Source organism: Eulemur rufifrons, chromosome 8, assembly GCF_041146395.1.
Source record: "Eulemur rufifrons isolate Redbay chromosome 8, OSU_ERuf_1, whole genome shotgun sequence".
Classification (NCBI taxonomy): domain Eukaryota; kingdom Metazoa; phylum Chordata; class Mammalia; order Primates; family Lemuridae; genus Eulemur; species Eulemur rufifrons.
Genome location: NC_090990.1, coordinates 37,689,568 through 37,709,555, shown reverse-complemented (window position 1 = coordinate 37,709,555; position 19,988 = coordinate 37,689,568). Strand labels below are relative to the sequence as shown.

General features: G+C 36.0%; 1 protein-coding gene across 3 annotated transcripts in view; it reads left to right on the top strand.

Moving 5' to 3' along the window:
- The window catches only part of EPS15 (epidermal growth factor receptor pathway substrate 15), a 143,138-nt gene that overhangs the window by 78,510 nt on the left and 44,640 nt on the right, over positions 1–19,988 (top strand). For all 3 annotated transcript variants that reach the window (XM_069479954.1, XM_069479953.1, XM_069479952.1), the window contains one exon: positions 8,541–8,613. In XM_069479954.1, coding sequence (XP_069336055.1) covers positions 8,541–8,613 — 73 coding nt within the window. The remainder of the gene's footprint in view (positions 1–8,540; positions 8,614–19,988) is intronic.

Genomic DNA, 19,988 nt, shown 5'->3' with positions numbered 1-19,988 from the left:
GGTAAACTCTCAATATATGTTAGCCTTCGTCATTGTCATCATCATCATCTCCAACACACAGCTCAGCATTTAGAGCACAGACAGGGTTTACTGAATAGCTGCTTACAAAATATTGAAGTAGCTAAATGAAATCTCTTCCTTAATTGAAGAGAGATTGGAGCTATGTAGCCAGATAGCCAGATTCTGTTTTCCTAAATATGTAGACCTTTGCCATAGTCATATTCAAGAACTGATTTATAAAAAAAAAAAAAACCAAAAAAAACCCAAAACTTTAAAAAATATTAGCATAGGGTTTGAATTTTTGAAAACTTTGTTTTTGGTTTGGTTTGGTTCAAATACCATTAGAATCCATTATGTCTATAGAGTTCATTGCTTATACTGTCAAATCTGGAACTCTTTTGCTTATATAATCCAACTTGTTCTGTTTCTGACTCTCTAAAGACTGTGACACTGACACTAAAAGGTCTCTGTTGTGACTGCCTCAAGAATGGCAGTACTGGTTAATTGTGTAGCTCTAGGTTATAATGTGCATTTGTTTGTTAGCAAAGAGGCAACCTAAGTGATTTTCACATAAAGTGTATGAATCATCATTAAAACTTCTGTTTAGGCTGGGTGCAGTGGCTCACACCTTTAATCCCAGCACTATGAGGCCAAGGCTGGAGGATTGCTTTAGGCCAGGAGTTGGAGAACAGCCTGAGCTGGTAGAGACCGTGCTCATCTCTACAAAAAATTTTAAAAAACATTAGTCAGATGGTGTGGTGCACGCCTGTAGTCCTAGCTACTTGGGAGGCTGAGGTGGGAGGATCCCAGGAGCCCAGGTTAGAGTGAACTGTGATTGTGCCACTGCAACTCCAGCCTGGGCAAAAGATAAACACCGTGTCTCTAAAAAACAAAATAAAATAAAATAGACCTTCTGTTTAGGGGTACTCCTCTTGTTTGAAGAATTGGACCTCTGCTGTCCCATACAGTAGCCACTAGCCATGTGTAGTGATTGAGCACTTGAAATAAGGCTGGTCCAAATTAAGATGTGCTGTTAGTATAAAATATACTGGATTTCAAAGACATAGAATGAAAAAATAGAATTTTAACTATCTCATTAATATTTTTATATTTACTACATGTTGAAATGTTAATATTTTGTATATATTAAGGTAAATTTCACTTGTTTCTTTTTACTTTTTAATGTGTGGCTATTGGATCACTTAAAATTGCATATGTGTGCCGGGCGCGGTGGCTCACGCCTGTAATCCTAGCACTCTGGGAGGCCGAGGCGGGTGGATCGCTCGAGGTCAGGAGTTCGAGACCAGCCTGAGCAAGAGCGAGACCCCGTCTCTACTAAAAAAAATAGAAAGAAATTATCTGGCCAACTAAAATATATATAGAAAAAATTAGCTGGGCATAGTGGCGCATGCCTGTAGTCCCAGCTACTTGGGAGGCTGAGGCAGTAGGATCGCTTAAGCCCAGGAGTTTGAGGTTGCTGTGAGCTAGGCTGACGCCACGGCACTCACTCTAGCCAGGGCAACAAAGTGACACTCTGTCTCCAAAAAAAAAAAAAAAAAAAAAATTGCATATGTGGTTTGTATTATATTTCTATTGAACCTGCTATGGTCTGAATCAATTGTATTTTGTAAGAATTACATTTCTTTTGTGGTTCTAGTAGCTTATTAAGGAGCACTTACCTCTTTCAGTAGAGCAATATTTGTTAAAATGCGTTAAAGTCTGTCTTTGGGGAAACAAAAACATCCACCAAGAAATTTCAGCACCTTGAGGATTTAAGAATCACACTCTGCCAACATATTGGAATCCTAATTGCTATCACTCTGGATGCTTTATTACAGCTTTCAAAAAGCCAGTAAATGCTTTGCTTTTATACCAATAAATAATATAATAATAATAATAATAATAATAGCTGAAGCTTATTTAGCACTAATTGTGTGCCAGGTATTGTTCTGGAGTCTTTCTAAGTGTAACAAATTAATCGTGACCATCAACTTTATTATCCCTATTTCATAATAAAACTAAAGCTTAGTTTTATATTTTTTTCTTTTAGTTTTTCAATCTTTTGTCCTTCTGGATAAGTAGAATAAATGAATTATTTTGTGTTTGCAAAGCAAACTTTTATTTCTCCTTTAGAAAAATGAACCATCTGATTCCAGTTAGGTTCTCTTTTCAAAGATTTATGCCCATGAATATATTCTCTGACGTATTTCTCAAAAATAAAACTCGTTATAATAGACAGCCTCTCAGAACTAAGTAAGAAGTTTATTTATTCCCATACTACCTTATACACATAAACTTTTACAGCATTTATCTTGAAATTATTAATATATTAAATATCTCAACTCCTTCACAAAGCATTTCCAGACTGGAGTAATGTCTTTTGATAAACATATCAGTACTCTGTGTGCAGCTTATTTCACAATTCATCATGCTGCCCTCACTAATATTAAGGAAGCCTTTTCTGACCCTCTCCAGGCAAAATCAGGTTTCCATTCTCTGTTTCCCACAGCACCTGTTGCAGCACCCAGTATACTGCATTGTAATTATCTCTTTACATTCCTCTCCCCAACCCCTCACGCCTGGTGTGTGTGCACATACACTGAATTGAGAGTTTCGTTATGGAAGACACTTACCTCACTGTTTTATGCATCCCTAAAGTATAGCACAGTAACAGGTATGTGATAGGATTCAGTATATGTTTGTTGAGTCAGTAGATAAGTCTTAAAGTTGCATAGAGGTGTATCCAGTTCTGTTGTATATTTTTTTTCTTTCTCTTTTCATGATTCCACATATTATATGTAAAGTAGATATTCTCTATAGATTCAGAAACTAGAACTTATAAAGAGTTTGTTGCTGTTTAAGTTTTTATTTAGCATCTACTATAAACTAGGTGTGTTGGCATAAATTACGTAATCTTTTCTGCAATTGTGAGATACAAGTTTTATTATCTCTCTTTGAAGGGAAGATAACTGAGGCTTAAAAAAGATTGTGACACATCTAACTGGAGCTGGTTTAGGCAAGAACGGGAATTTGATGACTCCATAAAATTGGAAGAGCAAGGGTATAGGTGAGGGAAGTGTTAGGGTTCTCCATAGGAACAGAACCAATAGGATGTATCTATACGTATATATAGAGAGATTTATTTTAAGGCATTTGCTCACACGATTGTGGGAGCTGGCAAGTCTGAAATCTGTAGGACAGGCTGGCAAGCTGGAGACCCAGGGAAGAGTTGATGTTGCAATTCAATTCTCAAGGCAGTCTGGAGACAGAATTCCTTCTTCCTTGAGGGACCTCAGTCTTTTTCTTTTAAGACCTTCAACTGATGTGATGAGGTCCACCTGTATTGTGGAGGGTAATCTGCTTTACTCACATCTACTGATTTAAATGTTAATCTCACCTATAAAATACCTTTACAGTAAATATCTGGATACTGTGGCCTAGCCAAGTTAACACATAAAATTAACTACGATAGGAGCCAACGCCTAAGTCCTACCAAGACTCACTCTCTCCATGATTGTCACCTCAGCTCTTTTGTGTGAAAATTTTATTTATTTTATTTTATTTTATTTTATTTTATTTTATTTTTTTGAGGCAGAGTCCCACTCTGTCACCCTGGCTAGAGTGCTGTGGTGTCAGCCTAGCTCACAGCAACCTCAAACTCCTGGACTCAAGCAATCCTTCTGCCTCAGCCTCTCAAGCAGCTGGGACTACAGGCATGTGCCACCATGCCCGGCTAATTTTTTCTATATATTTTTAGTTGTCCAGCTAATTTCTTTTTATTTTTTAGTAGAGACGGGGTCTCGTTCTTACTCAGGCTGGTTTTGAACTCCTGAACTCAAACGATCCACCCGCCTCGGCCTCCCAGAGTGCTAGGATTACAGGCTTGAGCCACCATGCCCGGCCTGAAAATTTTATTATTATTATTTATGCAGGGACAACAGCTGCCAATAGCACCTGGACTCACATTTGCCTATCTTCAGCATTTCACAGGAATGATTTTTCTTAAGAATGAGTGTGATAATCCATGTAAAGTATTCATCATATAGTACCAATTATGTAAATGCCTAATAAATGTTAGCTTCTGTAATGTATTATTTTTAGTAGTAGTAGTAGTAGATATGCTACTGGTAATACTACTTTTTTATTAGTTCCAAATAAAGGCAGCCGAGGTAAAGATTCCGATTGCTTTGGCTTTGGTCACAGGCTCATTCTTAAATTAATCCCTGTGATTGTGAGGTAGGGTACTGTGACTGGTTAAGCTTTGGTCAGGAACCAATTCCTGGCCAGTCAATGCTCAGAGAGTTAGAGTCTATTAATAGGTGGTATCTTCTGTTTGAAATATATGAGTAGAAAGACATTAGGTCTATCTCTCTTTTAGGGAGAAAGAAGAGTAATCTCTTAAAAGGATTGCTGGACTCTAGAAGGGAAGGTCAGCCAGAACAAATAACTGTTACAGTGATTTAAGATAATCTGTGATAGAGACAGTATTTTAATTCTGGACTGTTTTTCCTCAAATCCTATGCTTTAAAAACCATATAATGAGTTTCTAAAAGTAGAGAGCAGTTAGATGATTTTAAATGATATTTAATTATATATGTGATTATGTTATTTATTCTACAACTATTGGATCAATGTTTTTAACCTTTTTTGTAATGCATAATTCCTTTTAACAAATTTAAAAATTACTTCATCAGCATTATTTAAGATTCTGAATAATGTTATTATTTAGGCTCAAAGGCTGCTTTTTTTTTTAGTTATATGACATCTACATTTTGCTTTATAAATCCTAAAATGGTAGAGATATTAGCATCTGCATATGAAAAATTAGATTGAGGCTCTAAAAGGTTAAGTGACCTAATCAGAGTCAGAAAAAATATTTTTCAGCAGAGCCAAGTTGGAATCCAGGTCTCTAGTTTTTTTTTTTCCATTTTCTTGCTCTCTATAAGACCCAGATGCCTTACTGAAGACCGTATAATGAGAATATACTGCCTTTCTCTATTTGCTTGTAAGAGAGGTTGACAGTTAAGCTACTTAGTAATAAGAGCATTTTTATGGTTAAATGTGCCCCAAAAAGATTTCTATAAATATGTCTCAGGATTGAAAAATACAGCTTTGTTAGTTTCTACAGCTTTCCATAATAGTTTCCAATGGTTTTTAGTTTGTATTGTTTTCTGGTTGTAAAACAGTGGATGCTTATGTTCGGAGAAAAAAACATAAGAGTGTATCTGGGAAGGACTTTGAAGATGGTTTAATCCTGTCTCTATGATAATATTAGAATTATCAAAACAAAGACAGATGGCTCACTCCCTATTCCCCATACACAGAGCCTGGGAAAATGGAGGTGAATTGCGTGGACTCAAGGTCCCTCAGCCTGATTGTCCTTGTGAATAGCTTTTGACTACTTCATACTGGGTTTATGCAGTTAGCAACCTTAGGCTTCTGAAAGCCTACCTTGGGCTTTGCTTTCCCTGATGGTTCAGATACTAGGTTCCACAGAATAAGAACTGTTAACCTTTGCAATACCAGGGAGCTCTATCCCTGACCTCTGTATATAGCTTTGGTACTTGTGGATTCCTCAGGATACGCAAGCCTCTTGGGAGTGGATAAGGCCAGGGAGCTAGTCAAAAATAAAAGGTGAATAGGATCATTTCTTTTTCCTTTTCTGTATATTACTAAGGTGAAAGCAATAGCTTTTCCTGTCATGACATCCAGGATTAGTGGTGGCTTGGGCAAAATACTCACACCTATTTTTTAATTATAACTTACATCTATCTGTCTTTTCCACATATATTGGGGGGCTCCTTGGGAAGGTGCATATAAATACTACTTTTTATTGTGACACAGATCCTTGAAAAGGGAATGAAGTTTTAAAATTACTAATGTTAAACAGAATGCTTTGTATTGATTATGCATCCATCACATGTAGAAAAAATAACATGTTGTTCAAAAGAGGGGAGAATATAAGAAATATGGCCAAGCATCCTTAGTGTATCTAAATGTATGTTTAGATATTTTTACTTGCCTGAAATGAGAATAATTATAGAGGTTAAGAGCTGTTGCAAGACAACAGAATAACAGTTTGACATTTCTGAAATTGTAATCTAGGTCAATGAGAAAATTATTTGATTTTCCATCTGATTTACATGTCGGTCAGGTTTTTGGTCATAATGCTTTTTATAGAAAATAATATAACTGAATACTTAATTTTTTTAAAGTTTTCTATTTAGCAATGTATGTTATAGTACTTGGTTTTGATAATAAAAGAGATTATGAAACCAGAATTTTACTAGATAAACATGAATCAAAATTTAAATTTAATTGTTCTTTGTAGTAAGAGGAATTAATGCCTAAAGATCCCTATGTTTTATTTAGTTGGGAATGGTCTTCAGGATATGTTTGGAGACTTCACCACCACTTCTTCCCCTCCTCCTTACTCCCCCATACAACTCAGATTATGAAGAGAAATTTATCCTCTTCAAGCTTCCTCCATTTTACCCAAACGTAGACTGTGTTTGCTGGTTATAGCTGAGAGTCCTCTGTAATCTGTTTTCCATTTCCACCAATTGCGTTTCCTTCCTTTGCTCTCCCATTCTTCCGTCTTGGCTACTTTGAGTTAGCTCACTGCCTTCTTTGCAGCCGTATTTTCCTGCTTGCACATTTGATCTTAGCAGACACTGTCAGTGACAACAGTTAACAGCAGAGGAGAAAGAATTCAATACAAATGTGTGTGCAGTGCTAATCTGTGACACCGTAATGTTTTCTATTTTTGTTATTATCTACTGTTGAAATGAGGAGCTAAATTGGTATTGACCTTGTGTGGAATGCCTTTGAGGATTTGGGATTGGAGTACGGGGCTAGATTTTCATGTGACTTATTTCTAACATGCTGCAGCAAGACTGAAAACACTCATCTGCTCACATAAGGAGGAAAGAAAAAATTTCCAAGATTGAGCTTGCAGAATTTTCTGGTATTTTCAGATTTTTTTCCCTGTGTTTTTCTATTTTTGAACTTTACCTAATTCAATAAGGGTTGGAGGTGGGAGATGGCCTTTGTATAATAAATAGATTGAGGTATGGAAGGACTTGGCTGCAACAATGATTCACATGGTAAGGGACTGTTTAAAATCTCCACAACATCATGACCCATATTGTGACCCATCTGACAAACGGTTAGTGAGCTCCTTGGCCATCTCAAGTGTTTAAAAGTAACAGTATACAAATAGGTTTATTCCTATGCTTTCTTCCATACAAATCTTGAGAACATTGTGCCTGCATATCCAAAATAGTTGATTTTTGTCTACATTTAAAATCTCACCTCCAAAAGGTGAGAAATATAAATGAAGCATGCAGTTGTCCCTTAAGTATCTGCTTTGGTATAATTTTCTCACTTCCCTTTATGCTAGAGCTAAATGGAGCCTGAGCTTACATTTTGGGTTATGTCTGGGACGGAAACTGAAATATAGTCATGAAGCTCAAAGGAGAAACTGCTATACTATCTGGAGGACTTCTTAAATGCTAGCCTCCCTTCTCCATGTTGCTTTCTTTTACATTTCCCCCCACCCCAAAAATGTACTGCAGAATTTTATGGTGGTTGTTTTTTTTTTTCTTCTTATTTTGTAGAAAAGAAAGTGAAGGGAGCTCTGTGTGTGTGTGTGTGTGTGTGTGTGTGTGAAAGAGAGAGAGAGAGATTTCAGTACAGATGGGCAGTTAAATTTGTTACATCAAAAGAAATAGCTTTATTTTGTAATTCTGTATCTAAGGTTGCTTGGGATTCATTCATAGGAACCCAGGTGTAATTGAAGCATATAAGAATTTAGATATGATGTTTCAAAGTAAAAGTGGAGCCCAGCATGTTTGACTTGAAGAGTAGAGGAGATAAATGCTACTGTGATTCTTTTTTTACTTGGTATACGTTGTTTTATATATTTAATCAATCAGGTTTAATATGTGATCCTAAAATAGCTTTTTTGAGCAGATGTGGTATTTGATAGAGCAAATTGCCTGTGTATTAACAATCTTTTCCATTTTCTCTGTGTTGTTTCATTCTAAAATTGATGCACACCAGTGATTTAAGGGGAAATTAACACTTCAATAAATGTCTTTTTCCTTAATATTGTTGATTGTTTCTATTAGCCATTTTCATTTAATTTGACAGTGCTACGTAAGGGTTAACCTTACAGAGCTGATGCAACTCCTCCTTTTCTTGACCAAAAATTTTCATTGGACAGTATTTCCATAGCAACAGTGAGATCAGTGAAACCTGAGTGTTTCATTGATTATTTTTCTCCTCTTCCTTTTTTAATCTATTCTTTTTTCACCACATTTTAGTGAGAAAGCGATTTTTTTTTTTTTTACAAACAGAGCTGATATTGATTTCTAGTCCATAAATAATTAGAAGAGGGTAGAAAAATCTGCCCTTCATTTAAAAATTGAATGTTTCACTATGTATTTAAAAAGCGATTCAGGATTAGGAGGATGGATAACCATACCAGCTGTAGCTGATGTTCTCAAATATTCTTGCATTGTTTGCTGGTCTTCTAGGGAAAAGAATAATGTGGAACAGGACCTTAAGGAGAAAGAAGATACTATTAAACAGAGGACAAGCGAGGTTCAGGTAAGTGAACCGTAAAATTCAGTATTCTAGTTCTGATTTAGGACTATTCATTTTAAATGTATAGGGTCATTTACTATTCGATGGATGTGGTATTAGGTCAAGGCAATACTTAATATTTATATGATATAAATGTCTTTTGCAAAATGATTGTTCTTGCTTTGAATTCTGGCCTGTGAAGATTGCACTGCAATGAGAAAGCAGTATTTTTCATGTAGATTTCTAATTTTGAAAGTATTTTTTTAAATGATATTTACTTGCATATTATATCATTAAAGGTGTGAGTTTGACTGACTTACAGTGCGAATGTTACTGCATCGGTAAAATTAAATAAGTGAGATCATCTCATCATCATTATCATCATCGTAAAAAACCAAATTGCTTTTTCATGCATGTGAGATTTTGTTAGCTAGGAGACCTAGAGTGTTAAAGGACTGTTTCTCATAATAGTGGTAGGGTAGAAGATGATAGAACAATTTAAAATAGCATATTATGAGTAGCTTATCTTATTAAGATATACTTAGTATATCTTAAACTTTGACATAAAGAGATTTAATCTATTCTTACTAAGTGCTATGTTAAATAGTTTCATTTCACAAAGAGAAAAGATAATAAAACCTGTTTCTGTTTGGGAAATGATCTTTTAAAAAGAGCGGGGTGTTTCAAACATTAAAAGTATGAAAAATTGGGCAGTATTTTACTTAGAGCTGTAAGCAGTACATGTGGCCATGTTATTGGGGTACTGTTTCCTGAATGCTGCACTAGCACATACAGGAAATTGGATGTAGAAGCACTGGTAGCAGTTGCTAGGGAAAGCTCATAGATGAGCATTTTTTAATGTGTTACTTCTATGTTGGATTTCCCTGCTTGTCCTAATAGTTTTAAGTAGGTGAAAGCTCTAAATTGTTAGATCCATTGTTTTGTTTTAATGCAGGACATTCATTAGAGATTATCAGGTAGACTATACTAGGGTGAGGAGAATGATTTACTGGAGGATTGAGGAAGAAGCCAGAAAGACTTCTTGTTGAAATTTATTCTCTGGTTGGGTGATTACATTTTTATGTTTACTGCATTTTTCCTAAAGGCAATGCAAAAGTCAAGAGATCATCACCAATATATTTCTCTTTCTGGCAGTGAGATTGGGTGGGGATAGGGGAGTAAGTTACCTGAATTACATTATTTTGTGCAATTTTTGAGAAATGCTAAAGAGTCACAAACTTTAAGCAGTTATTGCTGAAAATAGTTAAAGAATGGGAGATAAAATAATCTACAAGAGTTTTCACAGTCTGAAGAAATATAGTTACTGATATAATCTTGGACAGCTGCTGAATTTAGCCAGTTACTGTTTTAAAATGCATATCTTGTGACAGACAGTGGTAGTTTGTTATTTGAGTACATCTACCTGTTGGTTTTTCCCTATTGTGTCTTTTGAGGATGTGAATTTAAACAGCCAGTTTAGAAGAGCACTAAAATTTACATTGTTCCTTTTAGGCTAAATGGGCTATCCTTGAATATTTGGTTTCTTATAATAGAAGTTTTTCATGACAGAATATAGAAGTTTTGTTGTTAGTCAGACTTTCTCCATGATTTGCTTGTCCTTTTTACTCAGTGGTGATAGTAAGGTATATGTTAACCTTAAGCTTTGCGAAATCCAAAATTTGTGATTGGCACAGGAAGTCCAAAATGTTGAATGTTTTTTGCGTTAAGGTGCTCCAAGTAAAGCATCTTAAGAGCATAGATAGTATAGACCAAGTAGTAATGGTTGAACATAAATTTGTTGAAAGAACTCTGGATTAAAGCTTTGGGTTAGTATGCTCATTACTTACTCCACCCAAATATAGGTATCTCTGTGTTACCCATGATAATGAGGCACTAGACCAAGAATGACATGAATAATTGAAATCTACAAGTAATTAAAACTCTTCATTTTAGTGATCATTTCTAATTTTTTGAAACACAAGATAACTTACCATAAGTGGTAGTAAGTAGATTTCATTACCTATTTTTAGTTAACTCTGATTTACCCATTGGTAATGAATTAAAATCTATTAAGTAACTCCAACTCTCAGTACTTATTTTCTAATTTCCCTGGCAAAAGGTAATTTACTAGAACTATTAATGAAAACAGAATCAAAGGAACTATACTTCACTGCTTATTTCTTTCCCCACTTTTTTTTTTTTTTTTTTTTTTTTTTTTTTTTTTTTGAGACAGAGTCTCACTCTGTTGCCCGGGCTAGAGTGAGTGCCGTGGCATCATCCTAGCTCACAGCAACCTCAAACTCCTGGGCTTAAGTGATCCTACTGCCTCAGCCTCCCGAGTAGCTGGGACTACAGGCATGCGCCACCATGCCCGGCTAACTTTTTGTATATATATTTTTAGCTGTCCATATAATTTGTTTCTATTTTTAGTAGAGACGGGGTCTCACTCTTGCTCAGGCTAGTCTTGAACTCCTGACCTCGAGGGATCCACCCGTCTCGGCCTCCCAGAGTGCTAGGATTACAGGCGTGAGCCACCACGCCCGGCCTTCTTTCCCCACTTTCTAATAGAGGTGCTAATGAGAAATGCTAAAACAAAGACAACAGGAAAGAGAAGTAGGTGAATTTAGGCCTGTCAGTGAGCGTCTGCTTAATCCAAACTTGGCTTTTCTGAGTGTTCTTGCTTTTCTCTATAATAATAAAGTCACAAATAGTGATTATAGGAGCTCATATCTGAAGCACAGAAACCAAACTTTCAAAGCCAAAAGGTTTGAGTTTGTTTTGTTTTACATTTATATAATCTTCCTAATTCAATTAAAGTAGAAAATCTGCTATATAATTAATGTCTGAATTTTTGTTTCCTGTCTGCATTCCCATGAATTTACCATCTTGAAAACTTTTAGTTCAAGATTTTTTTCTTGAAGATGACTTCAAATTTAATTTCATGAGATGATCACTAGCTTATATGAGGTACACTACTAGTTGATCAAGTTCTGTGGAAAAATTAGGCCCAAAGTGATCCAATTCCAAGGGGGAAAAGTTGTAAAAGGACATTTTATCTCAAATATTTATAGTTTTTGGCTTTTTTTGTTTGTAAGGAGAGAAGGTAGACCCACATTCTTACCTACCTTAAACTGCTTATTTACAATCTTATTAAAATTTTTCTTCTGACTAGTCAACGAATATTCAGAGATCTACCCTCATATGTATTCTTCCTTCAGTTTTACATAGAGGTTTATAGCAACAATTTGAGAGCTTGTTTGGAGGTTCTAGCAGGGGAGTGCAGCTACTCGTATACCCTTGACCAAAGAATGGTTCTCCTCTATTGGGGAAGGTCATCCTCTTTGACTCACTTGCGCAGCTTAGGGAGGGACACACATGGAGCAGTAAGGGAGGAAGGGGACACCCGCCTAGCCGACCAGATCAGCCGAATCAACCCTGGCAATCAATGGGTTGACAGATGTCGCAGCCAGATCACCCTCACATCCTATAGCAACAATTTGATATCAAACAAACTTGAATTCAGTTTCTGGCTCTGCTACTTCCTAGGTTTGTGATCCTAAGGAATTTGACCATTCCATACTTTAGTTTTCTCTTCTGTAACATGGGATAACAAAAATACCAAACATTTAAGAGCTGGTATAAGAATAAAATGAGGTAATACAGGTCAAGTGCATCACAGAGTGATTTAAGTATTCACTAAATGTTCTGATTAGTTTTATTACTCTGTGCCCTGCAGTCATCTGCTTATCACCCTCCCTTCATCTTCAAGCTCTTTCTTCTCTGATTTCTGTCAGAATCAGCATAGGATTTTGCACATAGGACTCCCCAAGTCAAAAATGCCCCCTGTTTTGACTATTGCTGCCACTGTGCCACCAACCTATTTTGCTCTACTTTTATTGCTTTGTGTGGCCATTTTTTGCGTTCCTATCCTTTTAGTAATCCTTTCAGTCTGCTGTTTACTCATACCACTGTGGTTTGATTTTTTTCCCCCCAGAGCCAGGAGTAATCTTAAGGCCAAATCTCTTGGTCCTTCCTATATTTATTACTGCTTTCTTGGGCTATATTCTCTTAGATATCTTCCTACCTCTCTGATCCTTTGGTTCTGTTGCCTTTGCCAGGGACAGGTGGGCAGACAGACTCTATGTGTACGCCTCTCTCTCTCTCTTTCTCTACCCCTCCTCGCCCCGACTTCCTTCCTTCTCCATACCCCCTGTCATCCATATGCTGATGATACCCAAGTATTTATTAAACTCTCATCCCTCCTAAGTGCCAGCCCCACATCTCCAGTTAACAATTTTGGTATTTATCATTTTAAGGTCAATATGTCTAAAATGAATCTTACCTTGTTAAAAACTTGGCTTCAAGTTTGAACTTTCTGTCAGTGTTTTTCTTCCTTACTACTGTCACCCTTATCACCTAACATCTAAAATTTTAGTCAGATTATTAAGCCCTTACCCCATCCTCTCTTGCCTTTCTTCCTAAACCAATTTTAGTGTCATGACTCTCAGATGTGAAAATCTTTACTATTTTCCTCTGCCACTGTTAATAATGGGAGGCTGTCATACCTCACAGATTTATTGGGGATAGAGAAAAAGATGAAGTGCAAATGCTCCTCATTTTTGGCTGATTGACTCTGAACTGTGTGCCTTAAATATTTTTCTTAGTCCCACTTGTATACCTTTTGTTGTTATAATCTAGAATGTTCCCTACCTCCTTGCTTATTTGAATTCCATTCATGCCTAAAAGCCCAGCTGACATCTCACCACTTCTCTTAAACTTTCCCTTCTCTGTCTCATTAGTCTACACCAGTCTTTTTCTGTGTTGGAACTCTCTCAGAGGAGTATATATGCACTTACATGGCATGTACCATATGTTACCTTATAGTGTCAGTTTGGTGTGCATGTATATAGATTCCAGTATCTTCCAGCTTATATATTATGAGCTCCTTGAGCTTAGATATTGTGCCTTGGATCATATCTTCCACTGTATTTGGTAAAATGTTATTAGTTGGAGGTACAGTTAAAGAAGCTGTTAACAACAGAAATGAATACACTTTGATTTTGTGCATGGAATTAACAGAACAAGGCACACCTAGAACCCACAGGCAGAAAGGATTGGAAGCACGGTAAGTATCATGAAGAGTCAGATTTTTTCATATTGTTCATAGTACCCTCATGCAAAAGAAGTTCCCAATTATTTATACTTTATCAATAAAGATTCAGTAATTCCGAGTAATTGTCCATATGTTTTTCATTTTAATTCACTTGGTTTTTTTCTTAGATGAAGAAGGATGACTTATCTTAGTTGGAAATAAAATTAGATCCATGAGCTCAGCATTTGTTTCCTGGCCATAATGCTCTTTAGAACTACTAGGAAACATATGATTGGGAAATAAAGGCAGGCTGTAAATGGGGTTTTCTAACACCTACCCTAGTTTAATAGGCTTCCTTTCTGTTCTTGGACTTAAACATATTGCTCTATAATTCATACATTTTTATATTAAGAATAAGCCTAGGCCAGGCGTGGTGGCTCACGCCTGTAATCCTAGCACTCTGAGAGGCCGAAGTGGAAGGATTGCTTGAGCTGAGGAGTTCAAGACCAACCTGAACAAGAGTGAGACCCCGTCTCTACTAAAGATAGAAAAATTAGCCGGGTTGTGGTGGCACTTGCTTGTAGTCCCAGCTACTTGGGAAGCTGAGGCAGAAGGATTACTTGAGCCCAGGAGTTTGAGGTTGCTGTAAGCTAGGTTGATGCCACAGCATTCTACTCAGGGCAATGGAGTGAGACTCTGTCTCAAAAAAAAAAAAAAAAAAAAAAAAAAAAGAATAAGCCTATAACTTCCCTTTTGAGTATTAGGGCAACAAAGTGAATATACCTGATTATTTCTAGTTTGGAATCAGTCTATAGAGTTGTTTTTTTAATCAAATAAATAATTAGCACTTTGTTTTTTAAAAACTAAATTTTTCTTTTTTTTTTTTTTAGCAACATACACCAAATGTCTGATAATTAGCAATTTCTATAAGATTACTTAAATCTTTAAATTTTTGCTATGATGAGGCCACTGCATCCTAGCCTGGGGCAACAAGGCGAGACTCTGTCTGGAAACAAAACAAAACTTAAAATTCTACTTATTCTCTTTAATAATTCTTTTAGTATTGGTATACTAGTATATATGCTTTGCATGTTTTTTAAAGTGTTTTATTCATAAATTAGTGTCCTTTTGCTTATTTTTTTACTCTGTATTTTCTATGAAACAAATATAAACATATTCATGTTGTTATTATTTCATAGGTTTAATTCTTAAGTTACTTCCTCATTTGTAAATCTGACTTGGGTTGCTAAAAGGAATTAAGTTTCTAATATGTCTAAGAGTTTTATGTATTTGCTTAAATTTTATTTCCACTACCCCGTAGCACTTTATGGGGTATAGAAGGATGGGAGTGAGTTTGTCATTTTTAGTAACTTGATTGTTTTCTAGAAAACAGGACATTTTCCTTGAAGTTTCTTTTTAAATAAAGCCAGAATTCCCAGCTGAAGTATCCCTTCATTCCTGTATGGGGAACCTTGGATGTGGCTTGCTTTGGTATTTTTCTAAACCAAACCTTAGCAATGTATTACACTGGACTTGTTCACTTCATCCTCGCCATTCTCCAATTGCTGTTATCCTCCTTTCTTTTGCTGTTAATGGCACCGGTAGGCAAGTAGAACATGATCAGGGGAAACAGAGCAGAACTAGGAAAGCATCTGCCAATGTCTTCAGTCACCGGAGAGGATGGCAGTGCTGTGGTCATGCACTGACCCAGTAGAGGATTTTCCCAAAGGGCCAGCTTAGGTAAAATTATCCAAGTTCAGTGGAAGGCACTGTTTGCTAGGAGAACCTGCCACTGCTCTAGTTAAGGACATAGTGGGGGAGGAAAAGACGGGGACGAGAGAGGTACATCTGTTGTCTTCATTTAGTCTCAGGATAAGCAATCTGTACCAAAATAAAATAGCCAAGTATATCTGGATACTGATATTGATATGGAAATTACATTGCAATTGTAATAACCTTACAAGTAATTTTGCAGTGAAATGTGATTGTTATTCTTGTTAGCATGTATATTTGCATCTATTCATTTTGAGTTTGTGCAGTTTAATAATTTTAACTCTGCTTACTGAAAAGGAAGACCCATTTTGTATGTGGATTAGTGTTGGAATTTTTATAGAGTAGATCTTTTTTCATATTTAGAAATAGACATAGAGAAACATTAATTATAATGAATTTTAGTATGGACATCTGTCCTGCTTAAAGCTTCTCACTAGTATGAGACCTTTTCTCAGTAACCTTTTCCTCAAGGCCTATAATTTTATTACCTTATGGATTTTTACTGCAGCTAAGAAATGATAAAAGACAGTGAGGCTAGGAAATTTGAGTGAATGCGTTTGCTTTTTGGAAGAGAAAGGGCCAGAATGAGTAAATATTATATTGGTTTGTTTATTTGCTTTCCTCTTACATAAGCCTGTCTTCTGAGGTTATGTTTAAGTGGCTCACCAAAAATACTCTTTTTGAAAAATGGTTCAGTTTATTTATTAAAGGAACATTGATTCTATTATTGGTAGTTCTTACATAAAAATTTAGTTACATCAGAATATTTTTATATTGGTGTGAAACCACCAGAGATATAATACTTTAAAAAACAGCAAATTTAACATTTTCTGATTATAAAAGTAATATCAGTTCATGATAAATTTATAAAATACAGAAAAGTATAAAAAAGGAAAAAAGTATTTCCAGAGAGAGCCATTGTTAACATTTTGTTGTATTTTCTGTGAATATACATAAAAGGCTTTATATTTATTTGTGATCATACTGTATATGCATGTCCTAGAAATTTTCTTATATGACCCTTTTAAGGTAAGTTGTATTTTTCTTCATTGGATTTATAATAAAAGATACCAAAATTATATCTGACTATAAAGACTAGATATTATTAGAGATGTGAAGTCCTAGATTTTTCTTTGTGGTATGAGGAAGGTGAGAAATAAGACTAGAATACTTGCTGATGGGGATAGGTAACATATTTTTCATATTTGCACCCCTAAATGTTTTTAATTAAAGGGAAAAAAAACATTTTTTCCTAGGATTTAAAAAAATGCTTTTGGTGCCATACTGTTATATATAACCTATGTAATAATTTTATGAAGAAAGTAAGGAATTTACAATGGATTATTTTCCCAAACTAATAAAATTACTTTAGAGTTACAGGTGGCATTCTTTGAAAATACTTTGTGGCTGAATTATAAGAATTCTTCAAACCACTGTAATTTTTCAAGCTACTATGTTAAAGTGAAGTTGTTTTTCTGCTTTCTCAAAAGTAAGAATAGTACATAACATAATGTAAAAAACAAATATATAACCACAAGAAAGATATATGCCACCGTGACATGCTAAAGCAGTAAAGATTATTTCCAAATAATGAAAATTTTAAATGTCAGATCAGCTTTGGTCTATAGATTATAAAAATTTTGAAGAAGTATAGAAGTACAGGTATTATTTAAATCTTTTAAAAAAACCATTTATCGTAGGTCAGTTTGAGGCTAGTATTAATATTTAGCTATAGAGTTATGTTAAAAGAATTCACAGTATGTTAAAACAATGTAAGTCCTTTCTTTCTGTCAATCTCAGGCATGTTTCTCATTAGTTTCTCCCACATACTAAAACACTAATACTTCATTAATCCCCTGGAATGTGCTAGGCATTTTAGTAGATTTTGGACAATCAAACAATGATGAAACATGGGCTCTACCTTCAGCAGTTTATAATTTGGAGGTAACTATGATATAGTGTAGTAAGTGTGACAATTGAAGTTAGAGCCAAACTGCTATAAGAACCACAGGTAAAGGAAGCCCAAGATGAGTCAGAGGAGATTAAATTTGGCTGGGACTTGAAGAATGAATATTGGGTTTCCAGATACCTATGGTATGGAAGGACATTTAAGACAGAGGAAATGGCTTAGGGAAAGGTACAGGAACATTGAAGTATATTGTCTATTGGGGAAAGAAGAGGGTCTTCTGAGGCTGGGTCACAGGTAAATATGAGGAAAAGAAGATAGTAGAAGAATAGAGATTATTTAGGACCCAGATTTGAAGGTTCTAATGTGTCTGGCAGCAAGTTTTTACTTTATCCTACAAATAAAAGGGAACATCAAATATTTTACAGTGATTAAAGAAATCTTTGCAATGAATTATTTTTTAAGACAGTTGGACATTTGAAATAGGAAGAAATGAAGGGAGAAAAACCAGTTATAAATCAAGGAAAGGACAATGAAAACTAGATAACTTTGTACACACCGAGATTTTAAGGTAGAATCAATAGGACATGTATGAACGGAGAAAGTCAAAGATGAACCCGGCTGGGCACGGTGGCTCACGCTTGTAATCCTAGCACTCTGGGAGGCCGAGGCGGGTGGATCGCTCGAGGTCAGGAGTTCGAGACCAGCCTGAACAAGAGCCAGACCCCGTCTCTACTAAAAATAGAAAGAAATTATATGGACAGCTAAAAATATATATAGAAAAATTAGCTGGGCCTGGTGGCACATGCCTGTAGTCCCAGCTACTCGGGAGGCTGAGGCAGTAGGATCGCTTAAGCCCAGGAGTTTGAGGTTACTGTGAGCTAGGCTGACGCCACGGCACTCACTCTAGCCCAGGCAACAAAGCAAGACTCTGTCTCAAAAAAAAAAAAAAAAAAAAAAAAAAAGATGAACCTGAAGTTATTAGACTGGGTAAGACAAAAATTGAAGTCATTTTATACATTCATTATGGGTTTATTGAGAGCCAATGCCATGTGCATATCTAAAGCTCTACTCCATATCTGAGTATAGATCAGTTAACAGTATAGGCAAAGGTAAAGATTTAGGCACAAAAAAATTTAGACATGCTGGTAAATTAATGATACAGTACAAGGCCTCACACTGTTGAGGACCTTGGTGTAGTTGGGTTCCCAGGGGCTTCTCCACAGGTGTCAGGTAGGGTGGAGTGAGCAGCTGTAAGTTTCTCTAAGTGTGGGCTTAGGAGCCTTTGCGTCAGAACCACCTGGGGCCCGCTCCTGGGGTTCTGATTCAGTAGTTTTGGCATGTGACCCAGGAATCTGTATTTAATAAGCTCCCCAGGTGATTCCCAGGAGTGCTTGGGGCTGAGAACCTGTGTCCCAGAGTGAGGAGGATGGCAGGGCTGGGGCAAAGACAGTCCGTCACGTTTCCACCAGTTTTGTATGTGTTCTGGGGCCTGATGCTGGGCAGGGCAGGGCAGTGCCTCGCAAGTATGACCACTCTCCTTGGTACTTTGCTTCTTCCCTTGCAGCCAACCTAAGAGTTGGGTGGAAAGAGGCATGTCAGCTGAGCCTTGCCCTCTGCCCTTAACCGGAAAAGTTATTTTTGATCACTTGCCAGTCTCAGAAGACTTCACCCCTCCCACCCCATTTAATTATGAAAAATTTGAAACATTCTGAAAAGTTTAAGGAATTTTACAGTGAATGCCCATAGACCACCATCTAGAAAGTATAGTTAACGTTTTATTGTAGGGAGAGGAGGCTGTGTAGGAAGAAGAAAAAAAAATGATAAAGCACTAAAGGAGCTCACTGTTTTGAAACTATGATCACATAGACTCACAGAATGTTAGCACTGGGGGAGTCTCAAAATCATCTATTGTTTTGGCATTTTTAAATGATTTTCTGTTCCTTCAGTCTCTTTGTCTATCAATGCCAAACTGTCTTAATTATTTTAGCTTTCCAATAATACATGATACCTAGTAGGGTAAGTCCTTTTACATTGTATAATGTAAGTTTTAAATTTACACTAGAAATTATAAGTTGCACATTTTATAATGTTCTTTTTTTTCACTGCTCTTCCAAATATATTTTAAAATCAGCTTTTCATGTTCCTTGAAAAACTCTGTTAGATTAATTAGGAGAGAATTGACATCTTTATGATATCATTCATTATTTACTAAATATTTCTGGAGTACTTTCTACATATTGGGAACTGGGAATACAGCAGTGAATAAAACTTACAAATATACCTGGACCTACTATCTAGTAGAAGGAGATGGACCATAAACAAGATAAATAAATTATGTACTCTATTATTTACAAAACTTTATAGCCAAAAACTGGGAACAATCTAAATGATCATCAACTAGTATATCCCTACAATGGAATACTATTCAGCAATAAAAAGGAACAAAAGGAATAAACTACTTATACGAGCAAGAACACACATGATTCTTTAAAATGTTATACTAGGCTAGGCATGGTAATTCCAGTCTGTAATCCCTCTAATCCTAGCATTTTGGGAGGCTGAGGTGGGAGGATCTCTTGAGCCCAGGAGTTCAATGTCACAGTGAGGTATGATCATACCACTGCA